This window comes from Polypterus senegalus, chromosome 1 (genome assembly GCF_016835505.1).
Source record: "Polypterus senegalus isolate Bchr_013 chromosome 1, ASM1683550v1, whole genome shotgun sequence".
Taxonomy (NCBI): Eukaryota; Metazoa; Chordata; class Cladistia; order Polypteriformes; family Polypteridae; genus Polypterus; species Polypterus senegalus.
The window spans coordinates 272831537-272849121 of NC_053154.1; the positions used below are offsets into that span (position 1 = coordinate 272831537).

At 36.7% G+C, this 17585-nt stretch overlaps 1 protein-coding gene across 1 annotated transcript; it reads left to right on the forward strand.

The window, feature by feature from the left end:
* The first annotated feature begins 1095 nt into the window (after window positions 1-1095).
* pgam1b (phosphoglycerate mutase 1b) lies at window positions 1096-16565 on the forward strand. The gene is made up of 4 exons (XM_039774309.1): window positions 1096-1401; window positions 7630-7904; window positions 13758-13938; window positions 15405-16565. Exons 1-4 carry the CDS (start codon window positions 1263-1265, stop codon window positions 15572-15574), a joined length of 765 nt encoding a protein of 254 aa, XP_039630243.1. The 5' UTR covers window positions 1096-1262; the 3' UTR covers window positions 15575-16565.
* The last annotated feature ends 1020 nt before the right edge of the window (window positions 16566-17585 follow it).

Genomic DNA, 17585 nt, shown 5'->3' on the forward strand with positions numbered 1-17585 from the left:
TGTCACATAATGTTACCCTAGTCTTCAATGAAAGCAAGTAGCTGTTCATAGGCTTCAGGGAGCAGGACGTAGATTGCTGCATTGGAAGAGAGTGAGGGCACAATTAAACTTCTTACAGCAGCATCAAAGGAGACATGAAGTGGGCACAACACATCTTGGCTAAAGTCAAGAAGGCTCAACAAAGCTTTGACATCCATAGGTGTCTAAAGAAAGTCCAGATTTCTCCATCTATACTAACCAGCTATAACTGAAGAGTGTGATCGATCCCTCACTAGTTGCATATCATCATGGTGTAGCACCCATCCAGCTCTGGACTGATAAGCTTACCTAAGAAGGTGGTGAAGACAACACAGAAAAAGACTGGCACACAGCTGCCTTCATACTGTGTTAGGACATACTCTGTAAAGCATATCCTGCCTTGGAAAGGCAAATGGTATTACTAAAGAAATCATCCATCCTGCACAATCACATTTTTACTTACACCAGCTTGGCTATATGTGTTGTACTGAATGTATGTTAAATTAATTGTGTTTTTAGGCCAGGTGTTGGCACTGTGTACTACCACTAGTCTGTAGAACACACACAAGTAAGGATTTTTCTGCAGGATACACACTTAACTTGGCACATAACTTGAACTTTATTCCCAACTCCTTACTTTTTCGTTATGCTTTCCATTTCTGCGTTCTGTTAAACATGTATTTACTACAACAAATCTACCGTAACCTACATCTTCACTTCTGTTTACTCGTGCACTACAAAAGGCACGAAGTAAATTAATTAAAGCATTCTGTTGTGAACAGGATATACGGCAGCTGTTGCCTCTAAAGACGCACTGTTGTTTCCCCTCATCCAAGCACTAATTGATACTAATTAATTCGTGTACTACACCTCTGTCTAGCTTACTGATCCACGTCAAAGAAAAATCATATTAATGTTCAAAATCAAACAATGATCCGCAATGCTGTGCATGTCAAGTTTCCGCCATGTTGCCTAGAGGGTGCGTGTTAGCACCGTGTAAATTTAGCTGCGTAATTACGACAGTTGAAGGTCACATTGTATAGTGCACACTGACGGTACGTTGACGTAGCAGCGCAGGGTTGGTTTTTCTTTTTTCCTCCACTGCAGGAAGACTGCAGTTAGTCAGTTCTGCATCCACGGTGAGCGGCGAGAGCTTGTGTCACATCCATCCGGTGTCTGTCGACAGTCTGCGCGAATATATCACCTAGATCGACAGCTTTGGATTTCCAAATTAAACTCCCATAATGGCTGCGTATAAACTGGTGCTGATTCGCCATGGAGAGAGCAACTGGAACCAGGAGAATCGCTTCTGCGGCTGGTTCGACGCGGATTTGAGTGACACCGGTTGCCAGGAGGCAAAGAAGGGAGGAGAAGCGCTTAAAGGTTTGCCCTTCAGCTTTGCTTCAGAAGGAAGCGGATGGGGAGCGACTGGCCTTGTGGTTCGTTTGTTCTAAGGGCACTTGCATCCCACCGCCCGCGGCAGTGTGTTATCTGCAGTGTCGCCTTATCAGAGCAGTGTCACTGCACGGCTTGTCATATATTAACCGGTGAATCTGTGCGTTTTCGTATATCATAAATGGGGCATACGTGTTTATAATGTCTTTCGTAATGGCGCAAACCCCGAACCTTTAATTCTTTTGGTGTACATTAAGAAAGTAAAATCGTTAAAAAAATGTATACATTAAACAACTTAAGGTTTCATTATTATAGACTAGAAGGATTTTGTCGGACAAAAAGGTGATTATCATTTCGTTTTTTCCCAGAAGCATGCAAGCTTCCTAAAGTGCGGTTTAGAAAACAGGATCGATTCTTTAGTTTTAAAATGACACTAGCAACCCAAAATGATTGAAACGTGGTTAATATGACCGAGTCTTTAATTTTCTCATATGGTGTTTTTAAATAACTGTACTGATCAGTGGCAGTTGATGCTTATAGCGAGTTGAATGCTGGGCTCCGACCTCTGAGTGCCACCGAGCCATATTTAAAATTAACGATTGTACCCTTTCCTGCGGCCCCCCTTCTTTCCTTTTAATACAATGCCAGTGTTTCTCATGTAGCTGTTGCTTACTTGAAACTTCTTACACATTGCCATACACCTGTGAGTCATAGGATGAGAAATGATTAAACTACAGTTTTAAAAAAGTCCATCTCTCTTTTCACTCTGACTCACTTTCTCCTCCTGCTCCCACCATTCGGTCTGTGGCAATGTTCACTACAAAAAAATAGATCAGATCGAAATTGATTGATGTGGGTGGGCAAACACTGAAATGCTAACGAGATCTTGTGGTTTTATGTGAAGAAACACAAGAAAAAATGTATACCTAGGCCCCTTAAGCCCAGTTGATGCAGCCCGTTATGTAGGTTTATTCATAATCTGTGTTTATGCATTGCAAATCTGCAAGATGATCTATGTAAAATCATCTTGCATCCATTGTATTCAGCAATAACAAAGGGGACTGGGACACTGACATGATAGCTGCAATATCCATTTTTCCATCTAACTGATCAAGATGTCTGTCAAGGATTAAAAGGGCCATCTTGGATTTGTTCTTAGATTGAATCATAAATGGTCTCGTAATGTGCAACTTACTACGCCTTTGAATATTTTTAACCACAGTTAGTTTACTCATTAATTTATTCAGTTTAGTATACGGGGAAACATAACTGAGCTTAAAATTGTAATTCATATTGAACTTTAAATGCTGCAGTCTTGGATTACATAGGTTGAACTATATTTTTTAAAACCAATTAATCACTAATTATGTACTTATTTAATGTATATTAAATATCATAGCCCTCTTGCTATGTAGCTAGAATGTGCCCTGCCTTCTTTTCTCATATGTCCCTCCCCTCATGCTTGAATGCAGATTTCCGGTGTATGTGAACTACGTGCTGCCACAAAGAGTCAATTCATGCATTGCAACTATATATGAGTCAGCAGGATCAAGCAGACAGAGCTTTATAGAGTGTCCTCAGATTTTACACATGTCTGACTCTTCAGAATTGTACTAGACCTAGTGCCAGCATTGGCATTCTCACTTCTGATGGAAAAAATTGTGACTCAAGATCATATGTGTGTTGTACAGTAATTCAAATAATAAAGGATGTATTAATAATAACAATGTATTAACTACTGAAAAAAATATAACCAACTATTATAAATGTTTAATAAATTACAGTTGTATTTTTGGAAAGGTACATTTCTTTCCTTTAAACTGTAAGGAGACAATTATATCCTATTTTCTAGCTTGTTTAGTCATTTTTAGGGTTGCATGAGTCTAGAAGCTAACTGCAAGCTAGCTCCATTTGTTATAAGTCAGGAATTGACTTTAAGCAGTGGAACTAATTGCTTGTTTTTTTTTTTAGTTTTTTTTTTAATTAATTTTATTGGAATCCATACAAAGCAATCAAGTTTTTACAAATAGAAAAATTGAGTGAAGAACAGATCGATCCCCACCCCTGAGAGAGAGAGAGCAAGCTAAACGGCGTAAAATTTAAGGCTTGTAAACATACCTAAATTAATAAATTCTCTGTGCTTCATGAACTTATTTTAAAATATTACTAATTAGATCCTGCCATGTTTTGAAAAAAGTCTGTACGGATCCTCTAACTGAGTATTTGATTTTTTCCAATTTCAAATAGTATAACACATCAGTTTCCCACTGACTTAAAAGAGGAGAGTTTGGGTTCTTCCAGTTTATCAGAATAAGTCTGCGTGCCAAGAGTGTAGTGGATGCAATCACAATTTGTTTGTCTTTCTCCACTTTAAACCCATCTGGAAGAACCCCAAACATAGCTGTTAATGGGTTAGGAGGGATTTTGAGTCCAAGGCTGTCTGAGAGGTAATTAAAAATTTTTGTCCAGAATAATGTTAATTTGGTGCAGGCCCAGAACATGTGACCCAGTGAGGCTGGAACTTGGTTGCAACGTTCATAAGTTGGATCATGCCCTGGAAACATTTTGGAGAGTTTTAGTCGAGACAGATGTGCTCGATATATAATTTTGAGTTGTATAATTGTATGCTTTTGCATATGGAGCTCGAGTGAATTCTCTGCATTGCTACTTTCCACTCCTTTTCTGATATATTAATTGAGAGATCTTTTTCCCAGTGTCCTCTTGGATCTTTGAAAGGGAGGGATTGTAAAATGATTTTATATATTGTAGATATGGAGTCTTAAGATTGAGCAATATTTTTTCCAGCATGGATAAGGGTGCAAGATGAGGAAAATCTGGAAGGTTCTGTTTAACAAAGTTCCTGATTTGAAGATAGTGAAAGAAATGTGCAGCTGGAATGTTAAATTTGGAATGTAATTGTTCATAGGATGCAAAGAAGTTGTCTATATAAAGATCTCTAAGCAAGTTAATTCCAAATTTTTCCAGATATTAAAAACTGCATATGTTTGTGAAGGTTGAAAGAGGTGGTTCTCTTGCAGAGGTGCCACAGATAGAAGCTTCTCCGTCTTAAAATGCTTTCTACATTGGTTCCAGATTCTAAGTGAGTGGAGCACAATTGGGTTATTTGTATATTGCCGATAACGTGTGTTTATTGGAGCACAGAGCAAGGAATACAAAGAAGTACTGCAGGATTTTACTTCTATTGCGGTCCAAGCCTGTGTATGTTCTTCTATTTGTGTCCAGGTTCTTATCGCCTGTATATTTGCTGCCCAGTAATAAAACTGGAAGTTAGGTAGAGCCATGCCGCCTTCTGCCTTTTGTCTTTGTAGGGTCGCTGTTTTGATGCGTGGATGTTTTGAATTCCAAATAAATGAGGTTATTGTTGAATCTAATTGCTTAAAGAATGATTTATTAATGTATATTGGGATGTTTTGAAATAAAAAAGGAGCTTAGGAAGAATATTCATCTTAACAGTGTTAATTCTTCCAGCTAGTGTGAGATGAAGGGTTGACCATCTATGCAAGTCTTGTTTAATTTTTTCCATGCAGACGCGTAAATTTTGTTGATAAAGAGCTTTATGTTTACTTGTGATGTTTACCCCGAGGTATTTAAACTGTTCTGCAATGATAAAAGGTAGGGTATCTAATCTAATATTATATGCTTGAGAATTCACTGGAAAGAGTACACTTTTATTCAGATTAATTCTGAGACCAGAGATCTTTTGAAATTCTGTGAGTGCTGTTAAGACTGCAGGCACAGAATTTTCTGGGTCCGATATATACAGTACCATATCATCTGCATATAATGAGATTTTCTGTTCCAGTCCTTCTCTGCTAATCCCCTTTATCTGATCAGTATTTCGACAATGTATTGCCAGTGGTTCAATGGCAATCGCAAACAGCAGTGGTGACAAGGGCATCCTTGTCTGTGCCACGCTCTAGTTTAAAGTAGTCTGAGCAAATGTTGTTGATGCAAACTGAAGCTTCTGGGTTAGTGTACAGTAATTTAATCCATGCACAAATGTTCGGGCCAAACCCAAACTTCTCCAATGTAGTAAAAAGGTATTTCCATTCAATCATGTCAAATGCTTTTTCTGCATCCAATGATAATAATATTTCTGGGGTGTTTGATTTAGTTGGTGAGTATATTACATTAAACAGGCGTCGAAGATTTGACGATAAGTGTCGGCCCCTAATAAATCCAGTTTGGTCTTGTGATATTACCGAGGGGAGCACTTTCTCCATCCTTCTGGCTATGATTTTAGAGAGTATTTTAACGTCGTTATTCAGAAGTGAAATTGGTCTGTATGATGCACATTGTAATAGGTCCTTATTTTGTTTTGGAAAAACAGTGATTAGTGCTTGGCGAAAGGTTTGAGGAAGAGATTGGCTATCTCTGGCTTCTGTAAATGTTGCTAATAGGAGGGGAGCTAGCTGAGCGGAGAATTTCTTGTAAAATTCTGCAGGGTAGCCATCAGGGCCTGCTGTGCTTGTTTGGTTTTTATACAATTTTCATGCATGTTTTATTGACATGTAATGCAAATTACCATAAATAATTTGAGAGAGTAACAAAGCTAATAAAGTTTATCTAAACAATGCACAAAATTGAATTTGCACCACACTACTAGTAGGGTTTGATATAAGTTTGATCAGTGTGTATGTTTGTGTGATATAAATCAAAAATCCTTATTTTTTGTGAGTAAGTTTGAACGTGGATCAGTCTGTTAGTCTCATTTTGATCTTCACTGACAGTGTGAATGTACTACTTCCTGTACCTCTTAGTTATTCCTCCATGTGATCCTGTAGTTAGGATATAGCGGCTTGGATAATGGATGGATGGACTACACTTCATATCTCTGCCACATGTTGTGTATTAAACAATCTGTCTATACTGTATGTCCTCGTACATGTTATGAGTAAACACCTGCAGCCAAAATCCTAAACAAACACTAGAGAAGAAGAAAAATCTTTTAACTCTGCTGAAGGATCGTTCAGTGAAAGGCTCATGTTCATAACTGAGGCAAAGTCATATCATAAAGCAAGTGCTCACACACTATCAATCAAAGCTGGTATATTAGTGACTTTTTAACACACATTTTTGGAAGTGTTGGGCTTATACCCAGTTAAATGTGAGTCACATATTTTGGGAGTTAGACAGTGTTAGAATTAAGTTTTTTGAACCATTTAGTGGTGTGTTTTGCAGCAGCCTTTCAGATCAAATTACTAAAGTGAATGTGCAGCATTCTAAGTATACAGTCATGAGGTTTGCTCTAGTGGACGAGCCTTAAGACTACAATGTAAATGTACCTTCTTGTTTCAGAAGCATGTGATGTGGATGCAGGTCCAACATAGTGTAAGCACACCCAGTGAGCCAGTAGCTAGGAACGAACCTGCATTCTCCTTGGCTACAGGCCACTGTCTTAGCCAATGGCTCACACTTCCTAGTTTTCTTAGTTTGAAATAGGTCTATATACACTCTAAAGTTGATTTGCATGCAGATTGATTATTCAGACTGATGAGAGGCTTAAATCAAAAATACACAATGGAGCAGTGTCCAGCATATCCTCTAAATTCCTATTTCTTTTTAATTCTGGTGTATAGACAGAACTTTATTTGCCCCCATGGGAAAATTTGGCTTTTTTACAGAAGCTCTTTAAATAAATAAATTGCATAAATAGGTAGATAAGTAAGTAAATACATATTACACAGACCTCACACTTGAGTCTGAACAAAAAAGGAAACTAAAAAGAAATAAAAAACTTTCTGAATCAGTGAGGCATAAGGCAGACAAATATACAGCCCTGTCCATAATATAAAAATATTCTGTGATAAGTACAATGAATCTAAGCAGCTTCAGGTCCTTTTCTCCTTTTTCATGTAAGGACTGGGGTGAGCAGAGTCCAAAGTTGCAATTCAGACACTAGTAATACAGTTCCCACTGTACTATTGTAAAATGAGTCATAATTTAGGAACTAATAAGTGCATTCGTTTAAGTTGGATACTGACATTCTAAGAAAATGACCAAGCTAAAATGTGAGTTTTGTGTGACCTCTTTGAAGAATAACTATTTGATTTAAATGTCTCGGTGGAGTAAACACTACTGTATTGTTGTATTGTTTCATCTTCAGGAATTAGGTTTTTTGTTAATTTTGCTTGATGATTTTGTCTGAAGTCTTGGTCTGAAAGTAGTTGACAGATTTTACCTTTTTAATTACAGAGGCTGGGTATGAGTTCGACATCTGTTACACCTCAGTCCTCAAAAGAGCTATCCGTACCTTATGGATTGTGATGGAAGAGATTGATCAGATGTGGTTACCAGTAATTCGTACATGGAGGTTAAATGAGCGCCATTATGGTGGACTCACTGGTCTGAACAAGTCTGAAACGGCTGCCAAGCATGGTGAAGCACAAGTGAAGATCTGGAGGCGTTCATATGATATTCCTCCTCCCCCCATGGATACAGACCATGACTACTACGCCGAAATCAGTAAGGTGAGACTGCTACAATTTTCAAAATATATCACTTAAGCCGTATGTTGTATGGTGGTTGTGTGATTAGGCTTCATTTACAATCAAATGATTAGTACTATAGCCAGGGTGTGTTTTTTTTTTCCTTATCTTGCACACATTACTTTAACTCTCTGCTGCGTTGAGCAGGATAAGCACGTTCAAAGCATGGACTGAGTATATTAGAGATTAATTCGCTACTGTCTGCTTATCTGTACACTTAAACCAATTTTGTTTATCTGGTGCTGGTAAAATGTGATTGCTTTATTCTTATTTCCCTTGTTTCGTTCAGTAACACATACATATTTAGCATAAATAATCCGAAGCCCCCTTCACATATACAGGCTGTCCCAGGAATATACTATTGACAAGTGGGAGGTACATGTTTTAAAAAAACAAAGTTAAGAATCCCTGGATAGCTGACCAGTCAGTTTCTTGAATTTATGTATAAATAAAGTGTTAAAAAAGCTACTGTGTAAAGCATGCAAAGCAAACACATTTCCCAGATACTTATTTTTTTCTAAGGTCTGGGAAAATTGTGTGAAATATGAAGGCTCACCATGACATCTAAGTAAATCAGAATTTTTGTTGAAACTGTCAGGAATTTCTCAGATTATGTGAAATTCCAAAAAACAGAGAAAGTTAATCTAATTAAAAATACCTGGTATCTGACTAGAAAGCAGTGGAGAGGAATAGTTTTACCTTGACCACCCCACTAGTTAGGTATGTGTGGAATCTTTACTGATTTGCTAGGGCAAACAAAACAAAAAAAATCAATATTTTATAGTCTAAAGTCTTCTATACTAAAGGTCACAACTGTAAATAGGGATTGCGAGTCAATCATATTCTCTTGTTCTAATTACAAGTAGTTGCAATAGATCTGAAGGTAGTCCCTGGACCAGAGCATCAATTAACTTTTTTGTAGAAGGTTTTCTGTCATGCTAACATATATCCATTTTCTGAACCCCTTAGTCCAGTACATTACATCATACAGTTACACACAGATCCACACTTGCCCACCCTGGAGCAAGGATATCAAACTTGGATCCTGGAGGGCTTCAGTTTTCAATCTAGCTATTTTCTTGATTAGTAACCAATTACTACTGCTAATGGAACTGACTAGTTATGTGTTTGTTTTACATAACTTACTTTTTAATATTCAGAACTCTTTTTATTGTTTCTTATTTCCATAACCAGCTAACAAACAATGGATGCAAAGTGAGTTAACAAATGACCAGCCAACTCACTGAGTCCTGCAGGAGTAATATTTTCATTCTGACTGGGCCACAGTTATTGCTAATTACTTAATTAGAAGCCACATTGTCATATTAATTAAATACCTTGTTTAATTTTATTGCTTGTCAGTCGCTCTTCTACCACCAAACAAAACAGTTATCTTTCTTTGTTCTGAGAGCACCATCAAAAATTTGTGGGTGAGAGAAGATCTATATTTCTGAGATTTTTTTTGTTCATTTTATTTAAATATATTGTATGAGGAACACAATGATGCAAATGAAATCAATTTACCTGATCATCTGTTGACTTATTTTTGTTTTTGGGTTATAGTTATGAAAAAGTGAAACAATTTAAGCATTCTGAATCTTAAAACATAAGTGATTTAAAATTAAAGTAAAAGATGCCTGTTCCATTAGCAGCAGTAATTTTTAGTAATTATAAAACAGGCTGAAATAAAATCCTGCAGCCATTGTGGCCCTTCAGGATCCGTGTTTAACACCCCTGGTTTAGAACAGCCAGCCAACCTAACATTACAATCTTAAATGTGTGGGATTAAGCCGGACTATATAGAAAACGTAGAGAAAATGTGCAAATTCAGAAATTGGAAAATAGCAAGGTGGAATTTATATATATATATATATAATATATATACACATACACACAGTAGATTTGCTGTAATATTGCTATTGACTATTAATGATTCAAAAATACAATGTTGGGTATCAAATTTTGTATGATTGATGTTTCACATGTGAAGGATGGCTTATATTCATTCATGCAAAGATTAACTTTGGCAGTGTTGGAATAATTTGAACACCACTTTTGTTAGTGAAAACCATTGATAATTAGTTCACTTTCATTTTCAGCATATGTTTAAAAACTGCACTAACCAAATTCAGCAGACAAGAAGACACATTTTCATTTGTAAACCAGGAAAAGTGGATCTCCTTGTCTGTGTTCCATATTTGTTCTACCAGCAAAGTGTGGTGTCTGGTTATGCTACTAATTCTTTGGTGAAACATGCCATCAAGTACTCTGGCACAGATGCATACTCCAATACATTTCTCAAACCACTTTGCATGGAATTTGTTATGGATGCTAAATGCAAATAGCAGACTGGCAATACAACTAAATGTTCCTGTTTATTAAAAAATAATCTTCATGTGTTGCAGAATTTATTTTATTACAGAGTTACCCTGGAGCATCTTAAGCTCTAGATTTCAGTTTAGACTGTGGGTTTAATTTAATGCTAGCTGTGCTACCTGCACAAGACAGGTTGAAATCTAAGTAATCAATGCAGACCTCATGTTTTTTATTTGGTAAATGGGTTGTCCATTTGGCCAGGTATAATAATATGCACCTGATCCCTTTCTTTGAAAAGAGTCACCTGTTTTTGCTGCTTCCTGTCAATGTCGCTTGTCGAATTGACCACTCATACAGTCAAAGTATTTTGCTAGGGAAGTGCGGCGGTGGTCACTACTGCATTGGTCTGGTGTAGCAACACTAGCCTAGTTTTGTCAGGGGTTTTGTTTCCTGATATGCATGTTAATTTATTGTTATTTTCACTTATCTATTTCTCACCATGCGAAGTTATAAGTCAGTAGCATGGCAGCTGCACACCTCGTTCATTTGGCCTGAGCGGGTGTAAGAAACTTACATGCCGGCAACAGCAGCGTAGTAGCAACAGTGGATAACAGAATATACCAGCAAGACCAATTTTTTTCTATTTTAGTCCCTTATTTGTTTTTTTTTACCCTTCTTCTACATGTTTTTGCCTATTTTTCAAATTTTCTTCATAATGTTAGCAACTTGATGGACACACAGATACACAGACATTGTGCCTGTGGATAAGTCAAGTCTACATTTATAATGGATATTCTGACTCCCCAGTAACATCGGATCATTGCTGTAAGTTAGTCAACATTTGTACTCTTGTTTCTTTTGGTATTTATTTAGCTATTTTATTTTTAGATAAATATGTTGTTCATAGTCTCTGTAGAGATTTTGTTTTTATTTTATACAGCATATTTATGTGGGCATTGTATTCATACTCAAGCTGCTTTACTCACTTCTGTTCTTGTATTTTTCAGTTTTTCATAATCTTTTCACACAGTTAATGGATCACTTTATCTTTTGTTTTCCTTTGATCATAGATTTATGGGTTTTGTGAGGGATTCATTTTCACATAAATGCTTCACGAGCATGTCTCAAGGATCAGTCTAGTAACTTCTATTTTATTTTAGTCTCTTTTGTACAGTCTCATTTTCTTGTGCCTTCTTTTATCAGCTGCACGTAAAACATATGCTGATAATACTAAATGCAGAAAGGCTGCAGCTATTTCAGCATCAGACCCGCTAGCATTTGCATTAGTATACAAGCAGGTTTCTATTCCAGAAAGAGAGCCAGAAAGAAGATTAGATAATCCTGGATCTCAGAATGAATTCCGGCTTGCTATAGAGCGATTTGGTGCCAGAGGATTAGCTGGATCCAGAACACTGGATTTCAATTGGCTCACCCAATCCTGAATTGACTGATCCTAGGAATGGGAGATAGCGTGAAGGAATATCACTGAAAGAATAAATGCATAAACTGTGTAAAATTTGTGTGGTAAATTATTGCATTGCACAAAATATACCCTGACTATATTGCTCTACTTTAAACATTACATGCCCTTAAGTAAGCATTGTGCTCCATTTTTGCATTATTAATGATAACAAAAAACTCTTAAGACCCCTGACATTAAGGGTTCAGCATACATACAGTTGTTCTAGTCGTTACTGTGAAAGATGTGGAATGTTATCCTACCTGCACTGTTCATGTATTGTCCAGTAAATACATGCCTAAAAAAATGAAAGCAAAGATTAATTACTTTCACGTATAAATTTGCAAAAGAAGATTCAGAATACCCACTTTGGGTGGTAACTTGCCCTGTTCAAATGCGAGACCCTGGATATTTGGCTTCAATATCTGTGCCGTAATTATTTATGTATGTAGAATCTCATTATTTTAAGAGTGGACAAGAGGACACATTGATATTTCTATTTAGTATTTGACACTCATACTTGCACTTCTTTCATAAAAGCCATCTTCAATATGATCTACTGTACAATACAATGATGAAGTGATATTGTTGTCTTATTCCACTACAGAACCCCAAATGAAAAATGCATTAATAAGCATATTGGGAACAGATACTTGCTGTCTTTACAGGCATTTCTTTAGTAAGTGAGGGATGAAGCTGGGGAGGTCATTCCCCCTACAAGTCTTATTATTAATTATTATCGATCAGAAATGCCACAACTGCTTAAATATGATTGCCCTACCTAATATTCTGTGGAATTTCTCATTGATAATGGTTATTTATTTCACACCACTTCAAAGTTACAATAAAAATGACTGAAAATGTCCATTATTTTTTATAATTGTGAGATCAATTCCACAAACACGATGTGTGTGACACTGAAAATATCATGTTTTAGAAAGCTGCTCAGATATATTGTTAAAGCCTCGAATGTAAAATAGTAACATTCTTGCAGACACTTCTCTGGTCATGCCGTAATATCTGATTATGTTTTGATTACTTTTTTTTTGAGTAGAATCTTACAAAGGAGCTATACTTCTTTGTTGATTATTCATTCAGAAAGGGGCAGACATTTTCAAAATTTTGTCAGCTTTTTCTGCTTCTTAAATAATGCAGTGGAAACCAGCATTTCTGACCAAACATGTACAGCCTTTGATCTTATGACTGGATGCTCTGCTTCTTAATAATTGTGACCTCAAAGCATTAAACCGTCACATTAAACATGCTACTTTTCCAGGCTATTTTGAAAGTATTGTTTGCCCATGTAACTGAGCTGAATTTTGTCAGATCTTTCTTTCTGGATAAGGCAGCCTATTCCAAAAAGCAGGATTAGTAAGTTGTCCACATCTTTGGCTTCACGGATCACATAATTCTGCCTAAATCTGTTCCAGAAAAGTGGGTTTTCCGGAACCGAATTACCCCCAATTTCTGTGAATGCCAAATTACTTTAACTGGATTTCATATTAATCCTGCTATCTGGACCCCTGAACTGAACAGAATGAAAATCATGACGAAAATGAAAACCTTAAAAAACAATAAAAAAAAAAAAAAAATCAATAAGTAACACTTTCAGTGTGCTTTGAAAGTTCTACTAAAAAATTACCGAACTTAGTTTTATAATTTCCACATTGTCTCCAAAACATAGAAACTGGGAAATAATATCTTGCTTATTATATTTTTTATTTTTATTTTTTTTCTCCAGCTGTCTGGAGTTTTTTTTTGTTTTGTGTTTTCTGTCCACCCTGGCCATCGGACCTTACTTATTCTATGTTAATTAATGTTGACTTATTTTGTTTTCTTATTGTGTCTTTTATTTTTTTATTCTTCATTTTGTAAAGCACTTTGAGATAACATTTTTTTTGTATGAAAATGTGCTATATAAATAAATGTTGTTGTTGTTGTTAATTCGGCTGGAAACCAAATTAAAAACAGAAGTTGGTGAGAATAAAACCTGCAGCCACAGGGGGTTTCCAGGACTGAGTTTGAAAGCCACTGAATTAACATGAAGATTATTCTTCCAGGATCGACGTTATGCAGACCTTACAGAGGACCAATTGCCTTCTTGTGAGAGTTTGAAAGATACCATTGCCCGTGCTCTTCCATTTTGGAATGAGGAAATTGTACCTCAGATCAAGGAGGGAAAGCGTGTCTTGATTGCTGCCCATGGAAACAGTCTGAGAGGCATTGTCAAGCACTTGGAGGGTAAGTATATATTACTGCTCAGTATAGTCAGTTTTCAAACATTAAAAAGTAAATGTGGAAGAAATTCAGTTACTTGAAAACATAACTATTCAGGATTGGATAAATACTCTTTTGTTGGGGAATTATTTATTAGTTTTTTATTTATTAGTTTATTGGGAACTATTGAGTTTAAATATTTGGGATCAACAGTACAGAGTAATGGGGATTGTGGAAGAGGCATGAAAAAGAGAGTGCATGCAGGGTGGAATGGGTGGAGAAGAGTGTCAGGAGTAGTTTGTGACAGACGGGTAACAGCAAGAGCTAAAGGGAAGGTCTACAGGATGGTAGCGAGACCAGCTATCTCATATGGGTTAGAGACGGTGGCACTGACCAGAAAGCAGGAGTCCGAGCTGGAGGTGGCAGAGCTAAAGATGCTAAGATTTGCATTGGGTGTGATGAGGATGGACAGGATTAGAAGTGAGGACATTAGAGAGTCAGCTCAAGCTGGACAGTTGAGAGACAAAGTCAGCGAGGCGACATTGCGTTGGTTTGAACATGTGCAGAGGGGAGATGCTGGGTATATTGAGAGAAGGATGCTAAGGATAGAGCTGCCAGGGAAGAAAAAAAGAGGAAGTTCTAAGAGAAGGTTTATGGATGTGGTGAGAGAGGACATGCAGGTGATGGGTGTAACAGAACAAGATGCAGAGGACAGAAAGATATGGAAGATGATGATCTGCTGTGGCAACCCCTAACAGAAGCAGCTGGAAGAAGAAGGAGAAGTTTATTGGGAACTATTTATTAGTATTATTAGTTGTTTTATTCTTTTTTTCTTCTCTGACTAGAGGGTAAGATTACCTTATTACTTTAAGAATAACGGCTCATAAAACTGCACTCTGGACACATTCATGAGTACTGTTTAGTGTTATCTTTCTTTACTGTAGTCACACTATTAAATTTACATTTGTTATTTAATCATTTTCAGTGTTACTCACAGTGGCATACTGTTTGAAGTACTGATCTCGAAGATGTACTCTCTATAACAGAACTAGCCACAATAGTGACAGATACTCGGTCTGACAATCACTTTTTTTAGCTCTTTTTGTTTATGTAATTATGCCACTGACCCACATCAAAATTTCTTATGTATTAAATGTGTATATTCTTTCTCACAATTTTACAATGGTACATACTTCATAAACTTGGCTTAAAAGCAATCAGCAATGTTTTGTGGATCGGTGATTTAACACTTTGATTTTTTTGTTCATTAAATGACACAATAAATAAGCCTTATTAGAGTACAGGATTTCTGTGGATGCAAAATCTTAAATTAAATTGGTGCTGCTAATATTTTTATTAAAATTATTGTTACAGTTTTGGTAATTTTTATTTTTGATTTCTTGTGGTGATTTTAGTAAATGTAGAATAAGGACTAAATATCTTTCATGAATGGAATATCAACTGGAAACTATTTTCTTTTTGATTGGCAGGAATGTCCGAGGAAGCAATCATGGAGCTGAACCTGCCAACAGGAATTCCTGTTTTGTACGAGTTGGACAAGAACCTGAAGCCTGTGAAGCCTATGCAGTTCTTGGGTGATGAGGAGACAGTGCGTAAAGCAATGGAAGCAGTGGCCGCTCAGGGCAAAGCCAAGAAATAAAGGACAGTGTTTACTAGTAGAAATGATAGGAACAGGCGTTTACAGGTGCTGAGTTGCAACTCTGCTTTGTAATGAATCAATAACTGGATGCAGGTTGTTGGGCTGACTTGTGTGTTACAGTTATTGGTTTAATTTTTCCTCTCCCAAAACTTAATTTAATAAATTTAACATCAAATCACTATTTACAACAGGGACCACAAACTTGAATATGTGCTGTTAGTAAAAGCTGCTACTTTTATCCACTGCTGTCTGCTGCATCTACACTCACTGTTATGTCTATTGAATGATTCAGAATTATTAATGTCTAGAGTTACACATAGTATAACACTGGCAGTGAAAGCGCTAAAAAGCAAGTCTTGTCATATACAGGTACACTGTTTATCCTCAAATTATGACCAAACAAATGTAATAAAAAATTTCCCAAGCGTACATTTCAATAAGTATACATTGTATATGTTGGACAATGTTTGTAACATTTACTTCTGTGAATAATTATGTATTCATCTTGTATTTGTTGTAAGCTCAGCCCTGCTGAATTCCTGCACCTTAAAATATAATTTCTGATTTAGTGGAGTTGTAAACATCACCAATAACCTGTCTAGTACTTCTGCCATACACACAGAGTGCTGCTGCCTGTCTAGGTAACTTGCCCAAAGTGTATGTAGTTTACCGTAGAGCCAACATGGTAAGAGTGCGCGTGCGTGCATGGTAAAGTGAACTTCTGTTGTATACATCTTCCACAGGGTGAGTATACAAGCCTTTAACAGATACTGTAATTATATGACTATATGGATAAAAAAGTGTTAAGCCTGGCCCTAAACTAGGATTCCTGTGCAAACAACATACTATTGCAGTCCCACCAATCCACATCATAATTAATTTATCTTTCATATAATTTGTGAAGTCCACCATGACTCATTGCAATGCACTGTTTTTGAACATTGAATCCTCTGTGCAGATTTATTAAACGTGTCTTGTGCAGCTGGTCTTGCCTGTGATGTCTTTTTTACTTTTTCTGTTTTGCTATCACAACCTCTTATTAAATTATACCTGGTGACTGTTTACAAGATGCAGTTATCATCAATTATTGTAAAATGTATCTTCTGTTGTTTTATTGTTTAATTTACCAACAAGAACAGGTGCTTCACATTTCCTAAGCCCTTCTATTAGAATACATTTAAGGGAATTTTAATACATTTTTCATTGCAAAGAGCAATGATTGTAGATATTTTCGTGTTCTGGTATACAGTTTTTTTTTTTTCCCTGGGTTAGGTCCTGTGAATCTGGAAACTTTTCAGTGAATTCAAGACATGAACCAGCCCAGGGTTATACAGTGGTGTGAAAAACTATTTGCCTCCTTCCTGATTTCTTATTCTTTTGCATGTTTGTCACACAAAATGTTTCTGATCATCAAACACATTTAACCATTAGTCAAATATAACACAAGTAAGCACAAAATGCAGTTTTTAAATGATGGTTTTATTATTCAGGGAGAAAAAATCCAAACCTACATGGCCCTGTGTGAAAAAGTAATTTCCCCCTGAACCTAATAGCTGGTTGTGCCACCCTTAGCAGCAATAACTGCAATCAAGCATTTGCGATAACTTGCAATGAGTCTTTTACAGCGCTCTGGAGGAATTTGGGCCCACTCATCTTTGCAGAATTGTTGTAATTCAGCTTTATTTGAGGGTTTTCTAGCATGAACCGCCTTTTTAAGGTCATGCCATAGCATCTCAATTGGATTCAGGTCAGGACTTTGACTAGGCCACTCCAAAGTCTTCATTTTGTTTTCTTCAGCCATTCAGAGGTGGATTTGCTGGTGTGTTTTGGGTCATTGTCCTGTTGCAGCACCCAAGATCGCTTCAGCTTGAGTTGACAAACAGATGGCGGACATTCTCCTTCAGGATTTTTGGTAGACAGTAGAATTCATGGTTCCATCTATCACAGCAAGCCTTCCAGGTCCTGAAGCAGCAAAACAACCCCAGACCATCACACTACCACCACCATATTT